Below are 24,609 nucleotides of genomic sequence, written 5' to 3' on the forward strand. Positions count from 1 at the left end.
TTATTTGTGTAAATTCCTAGTACATTCCCGAAAAAAATTAAAGACTGATAATAACGTTATATATAACGTATAGAGATAAAATAAATCTGAAATAGATAACAAAAATGAGGAAAAGGGAAAATTACTATTGGAAAAGGAGAGAGAATCAGAAAAGAGATTAATAATAAAAATAGATGTTATGAAGTATGATACATCTGGGAAATAGATTCACAATTTGGGGTCATCATACCATTTCCTGCATTTATGTGATTATGGTAATTTGTAGAAGGGCTTAAATCTTGCTTTGTTATTTATGCATAGCTAAGACTAGGGTCGGTAAGAATTTAAAGTATATTAATGAGGGACTGCTCCCTGTAAGAGCACCCAAACTAAGTAAATTTAGTCAGATGTGAAAGTATTTAGGAAGCCATTAAAAAAAAACTAACCTCCAGTGAACATCCTTTGGTAACGCCAACATAGTCAGGGCTACTGAGTATATTATATGGAGTTCTTGAAATTTCAATATCTTTGAGGCAGCCAGAATATTTCTTCAAATTTACTTCTGGTCTGTTGAAGAGTTACATGGAAAACAAAAGCAACATCGTTAGGGACATGGTAGTATGGTGTTTGTGACTACCGGACACAGCCATATGGAGCAAACTGACACATGGGCAGGTGTGTGTTCCTCAAATTGTGCACACGTGCACACATGTATCCAGCAAATCATGCTTCCCCTATCCACTGGCTGGATGAACTGGATGTTACCCCTATCCTGCAGAAAGAACCTTTATGTAGTCCTTTCTCTCTTTTAAAAATAATCTCACTCACATCGTTTGAATTCACTATACAGGAATTACTGATTTCTTAAGTGCTTCATATGTGTAATAAAATGGTTTTCTTTTTTTTGTAACAAAGAGTAGAAAATTGAGTAGGCAGCATAATAAAACTATGAACCAGAAAAGTAAGAAAAACTGGCTAAAAACATAGGGAAACATTTATTTTGAAATTTTTTTGTCACTGAGACTTTTTGGGGGAGAGAGGGAGCAATTGAAGTTTAAGATTATATTATATTTCTCTTTAAATTTTTAACTAAAATAAAGCCTCAGAAACATTCTTTTGGAATATATAGTCTAAAAAAATACTTAAACATTGGATTTACAGATTGACCCCAAAGTCCTTATTTTATAATGGAGCAATAACAAAATAAAACAACCAAAAGCACAAAATCCATTTTCCCTAAGGCTGAAAATGGCATCTATACCCAAATAACACCTGCATGTTTACTTTTTATTCATTATTGTTTAGAAAACAACAAAGATGCTAGCACACATTAAGTGCTCAATGGGCAGCAGCTAGTAGGAAGTCAGTGATGATCCTTCTTTATTGACTTGATAGCAGCACTGGCCGATGGAACTTTCTGTGATGATGGAAATATTCTGCATTATCCAAATCAGTAGTTTCTGGTCACATGTGGCTGCTGGCCCTTGAAATGAAGCTTATGCCAATGAGAAACTGGACATTGTTATTTAATTTTATTTACTTTAAAGTTAAGTAGTCACTGTGGCTAATGGCTACCATATTGAATAATACAGGTCTGTCGGGATAAAATATAATAATACTTTTTTTTGGTGTTAATAAGTATCTGTAAAACCTACCCAGTCAACACCAAAATATTATCAGGATAATGACTAATTCTCTCATGGTTCCATGATGCCAGGATTCCTTTTTTTTTTTTTTTTTGCCTCAATAAAAAACATAGGGCATGAGGAAAAACAGGTGGGAAAGAAAATCAGACCCTGGCATGTGTATCACGTGATCTGTGTCCTGCCACGTATTTGTTCTGTCTTTTTCTCTCTCTGGAACTACTTCATCTTCTTTGATCATTTCTCCTTATTCCCAAGGTCTTCTGTTCAGTCAATTGGTTATTATGAAGAACATGCCCAACCAGAAGGTAAAGATCTTGTTTATATTCTCACTTATAAAGTAAGAGGAATGAGTGAATTTTATTCCCAGTGTTCATTTGGTTCCATATTTTCTTTTAGAGGGTGACTACTCTTCCACAAATTTTTCAGAGGTCCTATTAATAAAGTAAGTCTCTTCTACAAGTTATACAGTTCACTGTTTCGTGGATATACAATGAACTATTTCAAAACATGATGATTTACTAGGCTCAATGCTATGAAAAGAACGGGAGATAAGCAATCACATGTGATCAGACTCCTAATGGTAACCACAGGCGTCTTCCTCTGTTTGCTTCAAAGGCAGCATTGCAAAGCTATATAGTGTCACTCCAGAGTTTTCTATATCTCCATTGAAAGCCAGCCTTAGCCTTTTAGCCATCCCAGCAAACAGCATGACTAGGCTCATAACTATATTGTGATAAAACAACTTGGATTATTTTTTTTTTGCATATACTTTCATTTCTATATATTCTAGTTCCTGGTATTAGAAGTCTAGACTTTGCTTTAAAAATGTCTTGGCTAAGTTCGGCCATATTATCTCCTTTCCAGAAATACGGCCTAGTTAGGCTCTGAAATATCAAAATACCAGGCTCTAGCCAGGGTGTGCCAGGCCTGCACATCTCTGGGCTTTGATTAGCTACTTACGGAGGCCTGCTGCTCATAGCTTGCATGCTAATGTCTTTCTGCAAACAGGAATTAAAAGGCTCCTGGGAAGCTAGGGGGACCATCCAAAAACTTCTTCACCGTTAAGGCAAATACTTGTTTAAAATATATTATTTCCAGAGATTCCTTTTATCTGGCTTCATAGCTAATTCTAAATAAACATGACAATAAAGAAGCAGCTTTGCAAAGAGGTGCAAGGGCCCGGTAAACATTTGCATATTTGCAGGCTTGCAGAAAGCAGCGAGGCAGTGGTGAGCATCTGGAACACAGGCTGATTGCTCAGCAGACAGTATGGTACTAGACAGATGGGAGTCCAGGGTTCAACCCAACAGACCGCTCCGCTCTGCTCTCCAAGAGCTACATTGTCCGGGTCAACTGGACCAGCCGCCCTTTGTATGTGTGCTCCTGCGCATGTGCACCAGAGGGCACTGTGCGAGGCAGTTCAAAAAAGAAGCAGAGCAAATCTGTCCTCTTGGTTGGTGAAACTAATGAAATTGCAGCCGCGGGTGAGCAGCAGCATCTCTGTAAGTAAAGGGCAGCACGAGAACCCTCAGAATGCATTACTTGCTCATGAAATGTCCTATGAATAAAGCTGCATAGGTATTGCTCTGCTTCTGCACCACTGCTGTATCTAAGAAGCCACATTTACCCAACCCATGCACTTGAAGAAGGCATGCATAATTTAAGTTTTACCTTGCTTTCATACTAGGTCAAAGGGAAGAGAAAAAAAAAAAACACACCATGATTTACTTAAAATTGCATTTTCATTTAGTAAAACAATTAACTTTAATCATAAGTCTTTTTAAAATGTATCACACAGCGATCTTAAAAAGAAGGCAATGTGAAAAACCAACAGAACAGAAAACAGACATATGCTCTTGGCCACCGTAAAATTAGGGTCCAAAGATGACCATTTTCCACATTATTCTATGGGAAATTTTTCCTTTGAAGTATACATTTAAAATACGAATTTTAATCAATCTTATGAATGGGAAAATGCACAAATGTTGCTATGCTGTAGTATTCATGAGTTGTAGATAAATATTGCCTCTCAATGAGCTTGAATTTAATGTATGTAAAAATAATTTATGTTTACTTCATCTTTTGAATTTTACCATATTAAGATCCTGTCTGTGGGCAAAATAACAGCAAACGAAGAATGCACGGCTCCTTGATTAGCCACAGATATATGTGTAAAGATTGTACTGGGATGATGTGCCTTCCCATAGAAATATCATAATTATAAAATGCTGTACTGTGCGAGTAAAAACATTTTGATACAGATTTATTAAATATGTAGTCTGAAAACTAATACATAAACCTATCTCAATATAGCTAACATATATACCTTTGCAGATAATTCCTAAAATCACTTTATAGTAATTAAAACCAAGTCATCTCTAGGGTATATAAAGCTATATCTTGATAGCCTTATTTTGGCTATAACTAATTCACTCATAGGAAATTTAGTTAATGATCTTTCAAAATAAATCTTAGACTCAAGCAACTATTAGATCTGCACTTATACGATGTCTGGCACATAGTAGATTCTCAGGGAACACTGTTGACAATAAACAGATTTTTGAATAATCACTATGTCACAATCCAAATGGATGTGATCTGCAATTATTTTTCTAACCAGCCACTGTAAGTCTACATTCCTAACACAAGTACATTATAGCCAGGTTATTTGCATCATGAAGCTTATGAATTTACTCCCTTGAAAGGCTGGTAATTAGTTGCCTGGTCCATGAGTTTAGGCACAGGGAGAAGACTAAAACTCAGTCTGTAGGCTAGCTATCATAAAATGAAATTGAAATTGCACTGCTCTATTAGGAAATACAAAAACAACCGACTACTATATTTCGCAGTTCTGAGAATCCCTCCAATCATAGTGTGTCTTTTAAGAGAAGGAACACCAAGGGTGCCTGGGTGGCTCAGTCGGTTAAGTGTCTGATGCTTAGTTTTGGCTCAGGTCATGATCTCATAGTTCCTGAGTTCAAACCCCACATCAGGCTCTGCACAGTGTCAGTGCAGAGCCTGCTTGGGATTCTCTCTCTCTCTCTCTCTCTCGCTCTCTCTCTCCTTTTTTCTCTGCCCCTCCCCCACTCAAGCTGTCTCTGTCTCTCTCAAAAATAAACTTAAAATAAGAGAAGAAACACTGAGACAGGACCTTTATAACCATTAAAACCTAACAAGCTAACTAAACAAAACAAAAATTAAAAACGTGGTAGTCTGTATTTGTAGTAAAGTCTTATGGTTTAACCAAAATCAATTCATTCCATTCTAATTAAACTCAACTAACATTTATTGAGCACCAAGTGCTTTAGAATGCTTATTTCTTATGAGATGTTTTACAACAAGCAGTAAATTAATTAAATGCCACATGAAATATTTCCTGAGATTTTTTAGTTTCTTGCATTTATTTTTTGAACTAAACTATGAGTTAATTATATCTCTCCATTCTGCTATCTAGAAAACATATGTGAAATTTTAAAAAAAATGTTGGTATGAGAATAGCTAATATAGCTTTAGCATTAAGGCATATGGGAAAGCCCCAACACAGCATTAGTATGCTAATGCTTAGCAACAAAATAGGTTATACTCACAGTATTCTGGAACACTGACTGATTTTTCAAACACTAAGCAATGTCAGTGTGCCATTATCTCCAGTGAATGTGCGAGAAGAGGAATTACAAGATGTACATTCAACTCTAGCTTCCACCTTTAATTACTTTTACAATTCTTTTCTTCAGGTGGATATGAGGGAAATAGTGATTTCCATCCATCTCTTCAACAAAGATATCAAATTAATCCTTGGGTGTCTAAATCCTGGTGTTGTTCTAACATGTAACATGTTTTTTTTTTTTTAATTAAACCTTTCTGCAACTAAAGGTTATGTGACATTCCTGTTGTAATTAAACTTCAGAACTCCAGTGAGCAGAGTGGCCATTTAATTAAAACTTAATCCGTAGCTCTAAATATACACTAAATTACCTCAAGTTTCTCAGTGTTGGAAGACCGCCAAAATATATTTTGTCATCTGCTTTCAAGTCAAGACCAAAGTTGTTTCCAGAAGATGAAGTTGCTAGGTTCTCCTCCTGGTTAGTATCTATATCTACAATTGATATGTTGGCTGTAAAGGAGAGAAAACATTTTACTTGAGCAAGACCAACCACATCTGTATTATCACTGTTACTTCAAGATAAATTTACTTTAATTTCCAAATTAACATTGGCTTTTCCTAAACATTCAAACCACATATATCTATTGAATAATTGTGGAAACAACGACATCAATAAAGTATTAAACTATCCACAAAGAGGACTTAAGAAGAATAGCCTGACAAAGGAAGAAAGGCACTTCTCTGTTTAAATTGTTTTGTTTAGAAAGCAGATGGGAACCCCTTAATTCATTGATTTTCTCCCCTTCGTTCTGGGGAGTCAGGCTAGGCTCTTTCTGAATTATGTGCTTTCTCACCATAATATTTGCTTAGGCCTAGCTTTCAACGGCTTCATATATTTTGGACCCTTGATGCACACTGAGGCATCAGTTCATTGACAGGTTTGGCCTCTAAATCTTTGCCTGATATTGGATCTGAATTAGCAAGGGTCTGAAAATGGCTGTTTAAACCAGTGGATTATAAGAGCATTTCTAAATGTTTATTCTTTGGAATGCTGCTTTCATGGATCTTCCTGGATTAAGTAAATATGACAATCATTGGGTTAAGCAAAATTAAACATATATTTTAATTTCATGACTGCCCAGATCTCTTGATATGCTAGTATTCAGTGAAATGCTTCAACTGGTGGACACAGAGCAAGAAGTATTTCTCAAATGTACTTGACCGTGGGACATTATTATTTTCTCTTAACTCATAATGTTTAGAATAGTGTTTTTTTAAAAACAAAGAAAAATATCAAAACCTAAGATTCCATTGTAATCTTTAGCCCTTCCATTCCCAAAGGAAGTATCTTCAATAAAAATAAACATAATCGCCTTATTAAATAATGACAGGGATGCCTAGGTGGCTCAGTTGGTTAAGCCTCTGACTCTTGGTTTTGGCTCAGGTCATGGTCTCAGGGTTTGAGAGTTCGAGCCCTGCATCAGACTCTGCACGGACAGTACAAAGCTTGCTTGAGATTCTCTTTCTGCCTCACCTTCTCTCAAAATGAATAAATACAAATTTAAAAAATGACCAAAAAGTAAGATCAAACCTATTAATACCTCAAATCCTCAAAGTAGAGGCTTTTCAAACAGGCAATAACAAACACCCATTAAGTAACTGTCCTATTAAAAATAGTGAGTCAAAATATAAAAACTGAATTACTTTCACGTACCATATTAATTTTATACACATATAACTTTTTGATCAGACTGGTGGCTAAAATAAAAAAAAAAACATAAAACCATTTGCAAGACTTTCACGCACATTCCTTTCTATCCAGATCAGCAAAGGAATTTTCATATGGAGCTGTTGACTGGAACATGAAAATAGCCTCTTTCCGCAGATCGGGTGCATATTTTAATGGTGCCTGTGAAAATGAGATTCTCCCTCTCTATCACAGGCAAACCAGTGACTGGAGGTAGTTTTCCTCCTTATCCCTGAATGAATATATGCATTTTTTTAGAAACCAGTCTAAGAAAAACTGATTAAAGAGCAGAGATACATTGAATTGAAACTCACTGGCCCAAGTGTTAGCTCCAGCAGAGAGACATAGGGTGGCATAATATTACTGAGTTAACGGAAGAGCTTTACTCTCTCCTTCATGAGTGATAGCAATGAAGTAGGTTCGGCTATGAAATGCTAACACTTGCTTTCATTTCCCGCCCTATTTCTTTCCCTTACAGGATAGCTATTAACATAAAATTTCAGAGTTGATGAGTTCAGACATCATTTATGGGTAAGCAGGGAAATAAGGGTTTTATTAAATACTAGACAAAGAGTAGGGCCTTAGCAAGTATTTTATAATCAATGCTGAGTTGTCGTAAATGAATTGTTACTTTGGTAATTCCTTTCTTCTCTCAGTTCTGCTGAAATCTAAATGATTGTTCTCAATCTTGTATTGATGTCAGTGTACTTCTGGGATATGGCACACTTCTAATGGTGACTTAATGGCACACTTTTAATGGTGGTTCTAAGCGAGTCTCAAGGCAAGGTGGGGAATGCCATCTGAAAGAGTGTGTCTGAATTTCAAGTGCATTGATAAACTAGTTGAGAATAATTCACATAAACAACTAGTCTGGTCACTGAAAAGGAGGAGTGACCCACATTGCTGAAGGCTTGTTTGAATTCCAATCCCACTACTCTTTGGATTTCAGTCTTGCTCAGATCTGCAGGGACCTCCCTACATCCAAACTCAGTGGGGTCTGTTGGTCCTTATCTTAGTCTACATCTATGCAGTATTTGATGTTAACATTTCCTTCCTTCTAGGAAATTTCCTCTTTTGGCTTCCCTAATGCCAGCCTCTCCAGCTTCTTGTACCTTTCCAACCTCATTCTTGATGTCCTTCTTTGGGACATACTTGAATATTTCTGAAGTGTTATGTTCCCTAATGTGTCTTCATCTGGCCACTTCTTGGGTTTTAGTTATCCAGGTAACCTCCAGTTTATATTTACTTACTATATGTTGACAACTCAAAAATATATATCCCTGGGCGTGATTTTGCCTAGAAAGTCACATTCAAGAGGTGAGACATAGTCATCTATCTGCTCAATACTTCAACCTAAACACATTCCAAATCAAAATGACTATCTTTTTACCCCTAAATCCATATTATTTATTTGGCAGCACTATGATTCCCACCCAGTCTCCTAAATTAGAGACTCATCCTGACTGTCTCCTTGCTATTCCACATCTAATCAATCAACCAAGAGCCCTGCTAATTTCATCTCCTAAATAACTCTGATATTTACCTATTCTTTAAAAGTTTTACCAAACTGTAATTGACACAGTAGAAATTGCTTATGTTTGAAGTGTACATTTTAACAGGTTTTTAGATATGTATACATCCAGGAAACCATCACCACAGTAAAAAAAATATGAACAAATCCATCACCTCAAAAGTTCCCTTATGCCTCTTCCTTCCTGTGCCTCCCTACATAACCTCATTCTCCAGTAGCCTCTATCTGCTTTCTGTGACTATAGGTTCATTTGTGTTTTCTATGTATTTGACGTTTTATGCCTGCTTTCTTTCGCTAAGAATATTTGATATTCATCCATTTTGTGTGCAGATTAGTAGCTCATTATTTTTATTGCTAAATAGTATTCCATTGTGTGGGCTATAAAACAATTTGTGTATCTATTAACCTGTTAATAGATGTTTTAGTTTTCTGGTTTTAGAGTCCTACAAAGGAAGATGGTATGGACATTCTGGTAGAGGTGTTTGTATGGATATATTCTCCATGCGTCTTGGGTGGATACTCAGGAGTGGAATGGCTGGTTCATATAGTAGGTATATATTTAATCTATTAAGAAACTGCTATTTTCCAATGTGGCTGTACATTTTCCATCCTCTTCAGCAGTGTGTAGAACTCTAGTTGATCCATATTCTTGCCAGCGTTGGGTATGTTCAGTCTTTTTAACTATAGGCATTCTAATAACTGTATGGTGGTATCACACTGTGGATTTAGTTTGCATTTCTCAAATGTCAAATTCCACTGTAACTCTTATTTCAAGCCATCATGCATCTCCTGCCTGGACCATTATTGGACCTAATTGGTCATTCTGCCTTCAGTTTGATCTTCTGAAAATTTCTCTTCCTCCTTCCTCCTTTCTCTGATTACTTCTTTACAGCCACCTTTGTGGGGTCTGCCTTTATTATATTCCTTCAATACTGCTGTTTGCTTCAGGGCTTTGGATCCTCTCATTCTAGAAATGACTACTTGGTTCTTCTCATCCCTGTTGAGCTACAACTATTAATGACATGATAATGACTCAAGCTGCCCATCTCTCTGAGAGCTCTGCTAAGCCTCAGATACACATAACTGACTGCCTGCCAATTACACAGATTCCCTAGGCTGCTCAAGATATTAAGAGTACCTTTAATAAAGTATGTCCAAAATAGAAGTCAACATCTATTCTAGAAAACCTCCTCTTTTATTTATATCTGATAGCTTGGTAAATGGCACTAAAATATGTTTTGTTAATTAAGACAAAGAAAGGAATTATTCTTAATACCCCTTTTTAAAACATTTAGTCTCCATGTTGAGTATAAAGCTCCTTGATTTTAAAATGCCTGTTATCTTTCACATCTACTGTTTCCTCTCCACTCTAATGGTTTCATTCTACTCACTGTTCACCTGGTTTACTGCAGACTGCAGCAGCCCCTGAAATTGTTAGGTATCTAACCTCTAAAGTTTTCTAAGAAAGAGCACTTTACTAAAGCACAAATCTGATGGTGTCACATTCTTGATTAAAACTCTTAGTAGTAGGGCTGATGGGGCTGGAGGAGAGGGGAAGGGGGGTGATGGGCATGGAGGAGGGCACTTGTTGGGATGAGCACTGGGTTTATATAGAAACCAACTTGACAATAAACTATAAAAATTAAAAAAAAAAACCACCTCTTTGCAGTTCCCTACAGCTTTTAGGATAAAGTTGAAATTCATTAGCTCAGTTCATAAGGCCTTTTATGAACTGTATCTGTTATCTCTCTAGCCTCATTTGATGAAGTTTTTGGCAACATACATCCTGTTAGGCTATGGATTTACATGTAGCAATGATAGTGGCCACAGGCAGGCTACTCTAAGACGGGCCACTTTGCTATGAAGACTAGTTTGAGCTAAAAAGCAATCAAAATGAAGGCTCCTGGGTGACTCAGTTGGTTAAGCATTCGCCTCTTCAGTTGGACTCCAGTCATGATCTCACAGTTCGTGGAATCGAGCCTCATGTCATGTGCTGACAGCACAAAGCCTTCTTGGGATTCTCTCTTTGCCTCTTTCTCTCTGCCCCTCCCCTGCTGGTGCAGCCACACGCACTCTCTCTCTCTCACTCTCTCATTGTCTCTCAAAAATAAATAAATAAACATTTAATTTTTTTGAAAGCAATCAAAACCGTTCGCAGTGATGTGGGTGGAGCTACAGTATATTATGCTAAGTGAAATAAGTCAGAGAAAGACAAATACCGTATGATTTCACTCACATGTGGAATTTAAGAAACAAAGGAGTCAAGGAAAGAAACAGATAAACCATAAAACAGACTCTTATTAACTATAGAGAACTGAGGGTTACTAGAAGGGAGGTAGGAGGGGGAATCGGTTAAATATATGAGGGGTATTAAGGAGGGCACTTGTTGTGATGAGCACCGGGTATCGTATGTAAGTGATGAATCACTAAGTTCTGTACCTGAAACTAATATTGCACTGTATGTCAACTCGCTGGAATTTAAATAAAAACTTGGAGGAAAAAAGGGACCAAAACCCAGTAGATTCAGGAAAAGCCCTTTACTTCCTCCAATTGCCTAAAAGAATTTAGATAGAGGACCTGCTCCAGGAAGAGCACTGTCACCACAGGTAATGACATCACATTGTGAACCAGGTGTGGTTGACAGAAAGGACCCTAGCAAGGCCTGTGTGACCACAGTCTATGTGCCATTGTTTCTTTTTTTTTTTTTTTAATTTTTTTTTAATGTTTTTATTTATTTCTAGGAGAGAGAGAGAGAGACAGCATGAGCAGGGGAGGGCCAGAGAGAGAGGGAGTCACAGACTGAAACAGGCTTCAGGCTCTGAGCTGGCAGTCAGCACAGAGCCCGATGCGGGGCTTGAACCCACGAACTGCGAGATCATGACCTAAGCGAAAGTCGGACGCTTAACCGACTAAGCCACCCAGGTGCCCCATATGTGCCATTGTTTCTGAGTGGCTCAGCAAACATTTATTTAGGAGACATTTACCCCCTCCTTTTTTTTTTTTTAAATCTTCCTGTAAACTGCATTCCTCCCTTTGAAGTCCCAGACCCCCATCGTCTTCTTAGTTCAGAGTGACATACAGACCTCATTTTGCCTGTCTTTAGAATTTCCATGTGTGTGTGGATTCCCTAATGTACAAAATCAAATCAGATTTTGTCCTGTTAATCTGTCTCATGTCAATTTGATTCTTAGGTCCAGCCAGAAGGATCCAGAAAGGGATGGTAAATTCTTGTTCCTCGACATTAACTAAAGCATTTCCCAAAGTGTGTTCAGCAGAATGTTAGTCTTGCATGAATGGGAAGATTTCAGTGATTGTAGAAGTTTGGGAAATGTTGGATCAAACAGAGTTAAACACTCTTCTTAAGTACTATGCAGAGTCTCTCCCATGCAAATGTGCACTGTGCCTGTCATATGCTGGAACAATGTATACGGCAGTACTCTGACTTACATATGTGCAAACTGGGTTTTGTTCAAACTAAGGAGTTTCTCCAGGCCTCCACGTACCAAGAAGAGCAACTGGAAACTGATATATGATGATGTATGATGCTCTCTGAGGCCACTAGGTTCTCATATAACACTCACTTCTCTGAAGTGTCCAAAGGTGCTATCCATCCAGTAAAGTCCTCAAATCCTGCTTGTGGCTCAGGGCACTTGCCCTGAAAACTAACCTCTCTGTGTGACTTAAACATCTCTCTCCTGACATTCCTAGCCTACTATACCTTTTTTTTTTTTTTAAGTTTATTAATTTATTTTTGAGAGAGGGAGGGAGAACATGCAAGTGGGGGAGGGACAGAGAAAGAAAGAGAATCCAAACAGGTTCCTCATTGTCAACACAGAGCCTGACTCCAGGCTTGAACTCACAAGCCCTGAGATCATGACCTGAGCCAAAATCAAGAGTTGGATTCTTAACCAACTGAGCCACCAAGGCGCCTCCATCTACTATACCTATTCTGATGCAGGAATTAGCTTTTCTCACCATTGATTTACTTATCTATCTCCCCCATTAGACTACAAGCCTTGAAGACAAGGACTTTTGACAGACCTCACTCAGTTCTTATGCAGTACTCAGTGTGTGCTTGCTAGATATTTGTTAAACACAGGAATGAAGGATGGTGCAAAGTTAAACTGAAATTCTTATGAAATATCACATTGGCACAGTTAAAACTAATTAGGTTTAATTTTACAAACAGAAGTATCAAAGTTTCATTTGCAGATACTGGTAATGCTATAGTACACGGAATGAGGGGAATTATACTTACATAATGCTAGTGGAACACTAAGACCTAAGAGACTTGGATTTCTATCTTGCCTGTAAGGTCTTAAATATATATGTTTTTGACCACATGTAATTTTGAGGCTATGTTTCCCTTTCTCTAACACCAAAACAAAATACCTGCTCATATCAGCAAATGAAAAAAATGTTTAAAGAGTTCCTGAACTATAAAAATGTTACATTATTGTTGTCAATTATTTAAATGCACACATACAAATATTTGGCATTTTTAAAAAGTGAATAGCTGGTAGCTATGTCAACCACCCCTACAAATTGCACATGTACGCCACTCTAAAGGAAACATCTTGTAAAATAAGAAGGAAAGAAAAGCACACAAACCTACTACAAACCTTTTCAAACCTACTACAGGATATAATTTTACAAGTTGTAAGACAGTTTTATGTTTTCAAATTAAGCTCTCAGTTTTCAAAGAAAATGACAGAGAACCATTTGCCTCTTCAATCAGTCATGTGTAACCCAAGTCATCTATAATCTAAGAGAAAGAAATGACTGTATCCGATTTTCCCAGAATTTGTGAGTACTTAAAATTACAGGCAGGGTCTTATTCATGATTAGATACATGAGAACATTGGATAGCGTGATTAAGGCTCACGGTGCATTAGTACTATAGAAACTCACCTTGTTTCTGAATTCTTGACAGGGTGAAAGATTTCCATTTCCCATCATTATGGTTTTGATTGCTGACAACGGAAGCCATTCCTGATCCCAGATCATAGCTGACTTTTATGTGCCCGTCAGTGAGTTCTACACTCATGAAATCTTTCTATTAATAAGTAAAAATATACCAGTGATTAGATACACAGAGAAATATGAGTATCCACTTTCTTTGTGGGGTTTACAATAGGGCCTTATGGCTAAGTGCCTAAATGTGTTGATCTGTAGGTGACATCCACTTTGGAAATGGAATTGGTATTAGTGCTTTGTAAATGTTGGCGGGTGTGATTTTATGGCACCAATGGTCACGACCAATTACTAGGGCATATCCTTTTATGACAGAAGAATAAAGGTGATTCCTTTCAAAACATATTAAGCCAACTAAAAGGTATGTTTCCTGGAAGAATTTACTAAGAGATACTAACCTAGAAAAAACCAAGGAGGACTTTTAGTAACATCTCTCAACATTGGTCTTTAGAAGGCTAAAGCAGTAGTTTTGCTCTTGCATGATTCCATACTGGAGGAATCTTTACTGCGTGCTTCTCTTAAAGGATTATATGGGGAACTATATTGAAAATAAGTAATAATTATATTGCATCTGTAATTGTATTTATCAATGAAAATATGTAAGTACTATCTGCATCACCCACTCTTGGCTATCACACAGCCATCCCTGAATCCTTTGAATAATAATTGATAATTTAACAATAACTGATCATTGTATTGGAATCCTATGGAAAGGAGGCAAACAAATGATCAATCATGGAAAATCAGCTGTGCGTGTCATTACCAGGTCTCGCGTGGCAAGATACATAAGGAGAGCACTTGAAGAAAATGTCCTGAACTTGAACATGACAGTTGAGATGTTGGGGTACCAGCGAATGGGGCGGCTGACCAACGCATAGCCTTCTCCATCAAATTGAATAGTCCCCTCACTATCTTCTACCTGAGGACTGAAGAGAGACATTTCACATGAATCAATATCTGTTTCGTCCATCAGTATTCAATACATCCAGTTGTTTTCTGAGGCTCGATTGTGAGCTGTTCTAGGACAGGAACCATACCCAATAGATCTTCCATCCTTCTATTTCTCTCTACCTCTACTGCTACCATTCTAGACCAAGTAGCAATCACTTCTTACCTGGACTTTATCTGGTGTTCAATAACTAAGTTATTGATGTTTTAAATACTGTATGTTTAACTGAAATACTTCGTGGGCAGTTACAGTGGTATTTAAGTGTGTCTTAGTGGTGTGGACAGGTAGGGTTTTGGATGGACTGAGAATGTGTTATTACAGATCTCATATACATAATGGGGGAGGTTGGCTGCAAATGATGAAGTTGGTCAAAAGATACAAAGTTAAAGTTATAAGAAAAAAAACCATACTGGAATAACGGTCCTTTCTCTCTAAATACTTGCTATCCAATGAGTTTTTCTGGGACAAATTAAATTCAGACACTAAAGGATGCCTTTATCTATTTCAGTGTTTGTTTTTCTGTGTTCTTCACTAGGATGCAAGCCATAGGAGACCAGCTAGAGATTATGGGCCAGACTCTGTGTCAGGCACAAACTCAGTACCTAGTATGACACTTGGCTCATAGTAAAGTCTGTTATATGTGGAATCAAGGATATTTTAGTATCGAAAATTGCCTTACAGAGAATATATATTCAATCAATGTTGGCTGAATCATTAAGAAATATCTAAGATAATCCTCATAAATATAACATTTAGAATAATTTCTTTTCCAAATGCAAAGTTATTTATCATCTATCAATCAATCAATCTAATGATGTTACAGATTAAGTCTCAAATTGTGGAGATTTTTTAAAACTTTAAATTTCCTCATATTAGGATCTGTTTGAATCTCTGAAATTGAAGTGTTGTATTAATGAGGATAGAGAGGAGATATTGAGAAATACTATAGCCCTGTCATTGTAAAATAACGAGGGTCTAGAATCTTATTTGCATGAAATCTTGGCTAATGAGAAAACTAGCAGTGCACAAACATTAATTGGCTTGTGAAGGAAGAACTGTTACAGTTAAGGAAGTTAAGTTGGCTTTCTCTCTGTTCCTTGACCAGAGAGAAATAAAACTGAAGGGAAGAGTCTTATACTGTGTCTTGCCGGGTCAGGTCTTTGTAATTTTAAGTTATATCTAATTTGGAATAAGATCAGATGATGTCATAAATTTTTGTCCCAACATAAACTTAAAAGATGCTTTTCAATATTCCTGCAAAGCATTAGAAGTATGAGGAACTGCATTTGTCTATTAATAAACAGTATAATTGGTAGTGAATAAATTGGCTATGGATTGGGCCTTTCTTTATTATTACAACAAGCCCACTAATTTCTGGAGCATTGCATTAGAGATAAGAGACTGTTGTGTAGAACCTAGTAAGGAGAAGTTCCTTGAGTTCTCAAAGCCCAGGGTTTTGCATTATGAGCTGCCATGCTACCATTGACAGTCGTGGAAAGGGTTGGGGGAGTCACTGTTGATAGCTTTGAGCCAGTGCATTAGCACTTATAATTTAAATGAACAAAAACATAAAACCTCACTATACAGAATATTAGAATAAAAAATATCACATTTTTGTTATTGTTGTTGTTTAAGAACTCTGGGATATTTATACCCTCATATCCTTATGTCCTTAATCTATTAATTCCTTCAATATTAATTTAAAAAATAGAGTAGATGGCAGGTACCCTTGAATCTGATGTGGAATCTCACTGAAGCCTTGCTACAAGTCCCCTAACCCTTCAGGTGTCACCTTGAGATAAAAGGATTAGATCAGGGAATGATTTCTGAGGCCAATCCTATTCCATTCCTTTAGAAGATTCTCCTATTTGCCTTTTACTTACTGAAGTAAAAGGCAAGGGGCGCCTGGGTGACTCAGTTGGTTAGGCAGCCAACTTTGGCTCAGGTCATGATCTCCGGTTTGTGAGTTCGAGCCCGGCTTCAGGCCCTGTGCTGACAGATCAGAGCCTAAAGCCTGCTTCCGATTCTGTGTCTCCCTCTCTCTCTGCCCCTCCCCTGCTCATGCTTTGTCTCTCTGTCTCTCAAAAATAAATAAACGTCAAAAAAAATTTTAAGCAAAAGGCAAATCTGCAGGGGAGGGTTTTGTGCTGAGAACATCTAAACCCACAGATGTAGATCAGCCTACTTCTGTTGACTTATTGGCTAAACCCAGGTAAGTCTGGCTTTAAATTGGTGACTTTGAGGGGTGCCTGGGTGGCTCAGTTCGTTGAGCTTCTGACTTCGGCTCAGGTCATGATCTTGCAGTTTATGGGTTCCAGCCCCACACTGGGCTCTGTGCTGATAACTCAGAGCCTGGAGCCTGCTTTAGATTTTGTGTCTCCTTCTTTCTCTGCCCCTCCTTTGCTTGCACTCTCTCTATCAAAAATAAACATTAAAAAATTAAAAAAATAAATAAATTGGTGACTTTGAGATGGAGGGAAGAATGAATCCTTCCAGGTGTAGTGTATATATTTCAACATCTAACATTATACTAGAGTGTTCTTATTCATTATTCATATATATTTATAGGAATATATATTCAGAAATTATATATATTCAGGATGTATATAATTTCTGAATATATATATATATATATATATACATATATATACATTCAGGAATACCAGGAAAAGTAACTATTTTTCTAATAATTAACATATGCTAAGCTTCTTAACTTGCCTTTTGTTTCTCTTTTGAACTCTGATGTCTGCTCAAGTTATTAAGGACTAATTATCCTATCTGGAACAGCCACTTTCTTCCACATGTAACTTGTTAACTATAGAACTAGAAGTATATTGGGGTTTAGAAGAATAACACTTCATCACTGTTTCAATATTAAGCTAAATACATTATATTTGTAGTATTTTTTCTACTTTAATTTTAATGTCATTTTTAGAAGTTTAAGAAAAATAAGATACACTTCTTTTTTTTTATAGTCCTGGCAGATAACTCCTTCTTTCCTTCTTCCTTTTTTTTTTTTTTTGATAACTCTTTCTAAAGCATAACAACAATTATATCCTTTTTACTGACTACTGAATAAATAAAAATTTCTAAAATGGACATTCTAAGATCTTCAAAATGTTCTCAGTCTACGTCTCACAGCCTCAGCTTTTACATCTTCCACATATAATCATTTCTGGTCTAAATCTGGAATGATTTCTATTTATGTTAAAATATATGTGTTCTCTTGAAAAGAAAACACTACCAGGCACTGGGAATTCTGTAAAATTATTTTTACAAATACCAAGAATTACAGAAAAATAAGGTTGATGCAGGGTCACTCAAAACTTATACAACTTTATAATCAGAGCACTCACAAAAAACAAACTAGTATTGATCAAAATATTGGCCTAATACAAAAAGCTATGCTATAAAATTTAAAATAAAGAATTATTTCAGTATAACATTATACCTTAAAAGGAATAGGTGAAAGTAATTTGATGGCAAGGACGAGCATAAGGAAGGGTTGACAGTGCTGAGTGACAGATGCGGCAAAAAGGCACAATGGTGTGGGGAGAACTTCCGAGACAAAGTGCTTGGCGAAATCAAGGGCAAGTTCATAGGTGAAGAGGCACTGTGTGCAGGCTGTGTTGTGAATCCAGTAGCCTTGAGCTTGGTGCATTCAGCTATGCTGGTAGACTTAGCATTCAGCTGCCTTTACTTGGTCGTGCAAAACCTTTACATGCTGGGAAGAACTTTTTTTAAAAAGTTAATTTATTTATTTTGAGAGAGAGAGAGAAAGCATAAGCAGGGGAGGGGGGCAGAGAGAGAGGAAGAGAGAGAAAATCCCAAGCAGGCTCTGCACTGTCAGTATAGAGCCTGATGCGGGGCTCGAAATCACACACTGTGAGACCATGACCTGAGCCAAAACCAGGAGTCGCATGCTGAGCCGCCCTGGTGACCCTGGAAAGAACTCTGTCCAAAACCTCTATGACTTCCACACCTTGCTGACATCATTCTCCCATTTGCCAATCTTGCCTGAGTGAATTCACACTTTTAAAGCAGAAGAGATTTTACTGGTCTCTTCCTAAAAACACTCTGGCTTTCTAGCCTTTGCTCTCACTGGTCCCTGGAACTAGAATGCTTTTTACCTATTATCTGTCAGCTCCTCCCTTGAACTCTTACTCCATGGGAAGGCCCACTTCAAATGTTACTCCCTTCATGAAGCAGTCTAACACACTATTATAATTATATTAGCTCATGTAATATTTTATATACTAAAGACATAAGATCTTTGTAGAATTTGTAATTATTAGCATGTTATAGTCTTAACACATTATATGCACTACTGAATGGATGTTTAAATGCTCTAGATGTTTTGCTGATGATAGGCTTTTGAAAACCCTTTGTATAAATTTACCAAAAAAAATGTTTAGGGAAAAGTTGGTGTTACTTTGTGAGTAGAGGAATATTAATGTGAGCCTCATTGTCTTTGTTGTATTAAAAACGTTTTACAGAAAACATTCCATGTTAGATTTTGTTGCAGATTATTCACCCAACCACTTTAAACTATGAATGGGTTAGGCTTTTAAACTGTCCTCAGTGCTACATTGAAAAGTCCATAATGTTGAGAAAACAGTACTCTGTTACACTGATGGGGAGTTTGGGTCTTCACAAGGTGCATGTGCTCTTTCAATTGGAAGTAAAAAATACGAACGATTCAGCACCTAATGATTTTGAGCTGCTACGGGTGTATATTAGGCTTCCAGGTATTTAATTTAAATTTTATAGTTTATAGGCTCAGTTGATTAGTTGGGCCCTAAGTTATTTATGCTGAGAAATCCTCCATTCTAGCTAATTGTTTTATATCCTCTATTCAGGTATACAGAAGATAATTTATCTCTGTATATGCTTTTGTAGGCTTGTTAAATATTTTAAAATTACTACACTCTGGGTGCTTGGGTGGCTCAGTCAGCTGAGTGCCCTACTCTTGATTTTCAGCTTAGGTCATGATCTCATGGGTTTGTGAGACTTGGCCCTGTATCAGGCTCTGCATTGACAGCATGGAGCCTGCTTGGGATTCTTTCTCCATCCTCTCTCTCCCTCCCTTCCTCCCTCTCTCTCTTTCTCTTTCTCTCTCAAAAGTAATAAATAAACATTAAAATAAATAAATAAATAAGTAAATAAATAGATAAATAAATTCCTACACTCTAACCTTTATGTTGTAATTGGTGATGTGTATCACTTCACTTCACGTGTGGCCCTTTCTCCTGGCCTGTCCTGGCCCCTTCTTATCTTTCTCCACTTAAGCAGAATCTTCAAGTCCAATGGGTTTCCACTCAAAACATAGGACCCTATGTGTCATTTGGAAAATCCTGTCGGAGATCAATTTGTGCTATGTTTCTATGTTTTGTTATAAACATAAGTGGAGTGTGTCCAAGCTCTGTGAAGCCTGAAGCTTAAACAGTTCAGGGAAACCTCTCCTTAAGAAATAAAATCTTATGACAGCATAGCTACAGACATGAACAACCTCCTGGTTCCAGACATGAAGCGAAGTTGGAGTGGAAAGAGAGAGCAGGCTTAGCTGACTGTGGTGAAAATACCTTGCCCTGTAGATTTTACAAACACACATGATCATTTAAAGTACCACCGAGGCACCTCCCAGTGCCTGCAAAGTGCCTGCACAAACAGGTGATAGGATCTGACCTTTTATCAGCTTCATGATAAATCACCTCTGGACATGATCTCTTCCAAGCCGCTCCATATCATCCACATGATAGTAGAATGTTGTACAATAAAATTAAAGTTTTTGTGATGCACAGGCCAGACCTCAGAGGAGTGCTCATATTGACTAACCTGACAGTACATCCTTTGCAGTCACCTTCTTTTTCTCGGAAATTCCATAACCCTATAGGTTTGCTGTCAAAGTACGTTTCTCCCATACAGCCAGTGAATGTAATCACGCGTACAGCATCGGCCTTCTGCAGAGAGAAGCATTATATTTGTTAGAATTTAGAATTTCACAAGAAGTCTCAGAGTACCCAGGAGAGTTATTGGCAGCAAAATCTGGAGTAGTTATTATCCACTCTTTCTGATATTCTTGGCTTGCACATATTCATCTTTAACTCTATTATATCCTCACAGATCCTGGTTATTTTGTGCTAGGCTAGTTTATCACCATTAGTAAATAAACACTTCCTAGCTTCTGACTTCAGGTGAGCTGCTTATCCGCTTTGAGATTCTATTTTTTTTGTGTGTCTAAGATGGGATTATTAGAATTAAATTGGGTAATTTATTCATGGTACCACATTCAGTGCCTGGCACAGAGAAGGTATTTAATGAACGATAACCCAAGAAGATATCTCTCCAAAGATATTGAGAAGGAGCACACACTGACTACATAAAAGGGAAAAAAAACCTTACATACAGATTACTAAATGACAGTGCTGCCCCCAATTTTTCATTTCTTCCTATACCCAAGCATGTTTCCAACTCAGGAGAATGAAGAGAAAGAGTGAATTTGTAAGAGAAGGGACCATGTTGCGATTCCCTGCTAGTATATACATCATAAAGCCTATTAGGGCTCAATAAATATTTGGTAAATGACAACCCTGGTGTCGTTTTCACAGGGAAAGTCACAATCACAAAGAAGGGGAATGACCTGGTCCACTCTAGGGAAACTTGGCTGTAATTTAAACAACTATTTCTTTTGTCACTGACACATTACAAATGAATTCTGTATTTTGGTACCTATAACTTGAGAAATGCTTTGTCCAAGAGCACTCACAATGATCTGAGTAGTCTAGGGTTAAAAAGTGAATGGGCATGTCTGGGTTTTAGAACAAATGTACAAAGATGATTCTTGAGTAGATAACATTTGTAGGTACAATTTTGGGTGACACTCAACACGTACATCTTCCTATTGCTGCAACTGAGTGATGCACTGCCATGTAGAAAGAATGTTTATTACAGCCACTGACATTTACAAGTCAGAGCAGCCCTTGGAATTCTGTTATCAGTTGGAGTCTCTTTTAATTTTCCGGAGGTTGATTATCCTACTTGTAGATTCTATTTGCTTTTTGCTTTTCCTTCTTGCATCCTAAAAACTAGACGTGGGATATTTTCCTGCTCCTTTGAATGTTCATTAGCATGTTGATTTAGTTCCTTGTTTCCAGCTTTTGGTTCATATTCTGATGTGTCAGGAGCCTTGAAACTCTTGGCCAAAATGAGTAAGATTTTCTGTAGATTTCATTAGCCTGTTTTCATTTTCCCTGAAACTGGCATAAGAAAATTTATTTATGCTTAGCGACATCTGAATAATAATTAGAATTATTTAGGATGTAATTTAATGTGTGACTACCACGCCTTAGGCGTTTGTTGTAAATTTCATGCACACAATCTCTCACTATTCACTGTGGCAGTGAAACATGGTACCTAAGAGTGGAGGCTTCTGTGGCTGTTAATGTGTGTTCAAATCCCAGCTCTGGCTCTAACTGCTGTGTGGCCTTGGTCAAGTCATTAAACTTCTCTCTGACTCAGATTCCTTAACTGTAAAATGAGGAGGATATTATCTACCTTTGGGGATTGCTGTGAAAATTAAATAAGTTAATTCATGTAAATTCCTTATAATATTACTTAGCACAATAGGGCTATAAAATGTTATAAATGTTTATTATCACATCCTTTAATATGCAAGCAAGGTAGATATTTTAGCTCCCTTTTCTAGTTGAGAAAACTGAAGGCCAAGGGGCTAAGTGACTTGCCTGATAGACCAGCGATTCCAACTTGGATTTGATTTCAAAATGCATGGTTTTTATACTACTCTGTGCTACCCCTATATTTATCTTTCTGGGGAGGAGAGAAACTTGGCAACATGACTATATGTTACTATGTGCCATATATATTTATATGCTGCTCTAAGAAATCACGATGGTTTTAGTGTGTAGTTATGGAATCCATTCCAATACTTTCGAGTCACATCTCATACACAAAGCAAATAAAACAACCTCACTCTATATGAAGGTTGAGCTCTCATAAATTTGGGGTCACCCTGGGTTTTCACATTTTCTGACTAATCTCATCCCAAAATGATTCTGACAAGCCGAGGATTATCCATTGTATTTGGTTGTGCTCTTGTATCTCACCTACGGGTCGTTTTCCAACACCTAATTCCATTTAATCAACATGAGCTTCTTTAAAATGCAGGCACTTTGCAATTGCAAATGCACCAGGACCTGTCATGAAGCAATTATGAATATTAAGTGCACTCCTCTATAAGAATGAGGGGAAGAGCAACTTGAAAACTTTAAAAATCAGACCATGATTTGGAAGCTTATGACTCCTGTGATATTTCCCAAGGTATTCATGAATCTTTTAATTAGATGTGAGTTTGAACTTCATAGCACTTCGTATCAATAAATCATAAACTGATTCAGAAAAAGGGGTATATTTAAAAAACACTCTGCTCTTGAGGCTTTGAAACGAGACTATAAAGAAAACGGGTGCCACAGATAAGTGCAAAAGAACCATTTAAGTAAATACACATAGGCTTAAAAACATTGTGTTTCCAGACTGAATAGTCAAAGAAGAAGAAATTCTTACACAAAATAAATGTATGTCTTCATACACACATTAAGTAAAAAATAGTCAAGTTGCGCAAAGCTTCACCCCGCCTTCCCCTAGAGTAATCACACTATGACTTATGTCCAGAGATGAAATAAATAGCATGGGAGAGAGCATGCTACCTTCAGTTTGCCAGTCAAGCCACCAACGAACAGCATTGCGTTTGCATCCACGTCAAGAATCGTATACCCTGGAGGAGATGCCGCGTGGTATGTACTGGGCACGATGCTGGCTTTGGGTCCATCCAGGGCTCTCACAGAAATGGTCCCATTCCTCCCAGTTCTTGAGGAATCCGTGTTGAAATGAAGTGAAAGAAAATACAGAAAATGAAATATGTATCACATTTACAGTAACTTCAGTTTTTAAAAAGTTTTTTAATATTTATTCATTTTTGAGAGACAGAGCCTGAGCAGGGGGGGAGCAGAGAGAGAGAGAGAGAGGGAGGCACAGCATCTGAAGCAGGCTCCAGGCTCTGAGCTATCAGCACAGAGCCTGATGTGGGGCTCAAACCCATGAACCGCGAGATCTTGACCTGAGCTAAAGTCGGGTGCTTAAACGACTGAGCCACCCAGGCACCCCAGTGACTTCAGTTTTAAAAGGTATGAAGTATAGGGACTTGTTATGGAATATTCAAGAGATAGCTAGGTGCTTAGCTTCAAAAGATGCAGATTCATTAAATTGCAAATCAAAACCAAGAGTCTGATCTTTGTTGGATGTTTACTGTCAGATTCAACTAGGACCGGTAAGCAACATACCCTGATTCTGCACGTGGTAGTTGATATGAAAGGACACAGTAGCAATTAGCTGATGGAATTGCCATTGGTTAAATGGAAAACCTTTCTCCCATTGCCTTACAAAACAATTTACTGTTTACCAACACATACTATTTAAACAAGTTCATAGTACTTCATTTAGAATTTTGTCTAATTTAACTCAGCAAGTGAACCCCAAATGAGCCACCCTTCTGTATTATAAGCTCCATCGTTTCTCCTAAAACCCCTTATGATATCTTGGATCCAAATTTGCTGAAGTAGTCTTCCTGGAATTGTGCATCTTTTGTTGTTTGGCATACCATCTTAATGCCTACAGCATAATGTCTGGTCTTCAGAGTTGTGTGTACAATTTGTATAGAAGAACTTCACTTTTAAATTCAATTAATAGAATTTTGAAAGCTATTATTATTTTATTTCCCTTCTTAACTGATTGATGTCTATGACTTGTTAAATACTAAAAACTGGTCTCTCTTCTGAGTCAAGCAGCCACAATAAAACTTCAGTGTCTCTGTCTCTCCCTGCTATTCCATTTAGGTAATCTTTTTCTCTCTGAGGGTGCAGTATTAACTGATATACCGGGCAACAACAGAATGAATCTATCAAATAAGATTCTTCTTCATCTTACCAGAATGTATCTCTTACAAAGAGTAAAACTCTTTGTATCCATCACCTACATTCAAGGGTTGCTTGATCCATCTCTAGCCCCAGGCCCTTAACTCTACAACTCAACTATTAGCTCCTTCAGGTTCAGCAGGTGTTGGGAATAAGAAAAAGAGGAAATGAAGGAAAAGAATCGAGGACAGGA

At 37.4% G+C, this 24,609-nt stretch overlaps 1 protein-coding gene across 1 annotated transcript in view; it reads right to left on the minus strand.

Moving 5' to 3' along the window:
* LAMA2 (laminin subunit alpha 2) overlaps positions 1–24,609 on the minus strand; it is a gene marked incomplete at its 5' end in the record, with an annotated part of 96,684 nt that overhangs the window by 45,933 nt on the left and 26,142 nt on the right. Inside the window, 7 exons of the mRNA XM_039240406.1 lie at positions 426–546; positions 3,297–3,308; positions 5,601–5,739; positions 13,419–13,563; positions 14,245–14,407; positions 20,266–20,390; positions 23,154–23,313. Coding sequence (XP_039096337.1) covers positions 426–546; positions 3,297–3,308; positions 5,601–5,739; positions 13,419–13,563; positions 14,245–14,407; positions 20,266–20,390; positions 23,154–23,313 — 865 coding nt within the window. The remainder of the gene's footprint in view (positions 1–425; positions 547–3,296; positions 3,309–5,600; positions 5,740–13,418; positions 13,564–14,244; positions 14,408–20,265; positions 20,391–23,153; positions 23,314–24,609) is intronic.

The sequence above is a fragment of the Hyaena hyaena genome, unplaced genomic scaffold (genome assembly GCF_003009895.1).
Source record: "Hyaena hyaena isolate Hyena2069 unplaced genomic scaffold, ASM300989v1 scaffold_178, whole genome shotgun sequence".
NCBI classification, from domain to species: Eukaryota; Metazoa; Chordata; class Mammalia; order Carnivora; family Hyaenidae; genus Hyaena; species Hyaena hyaena.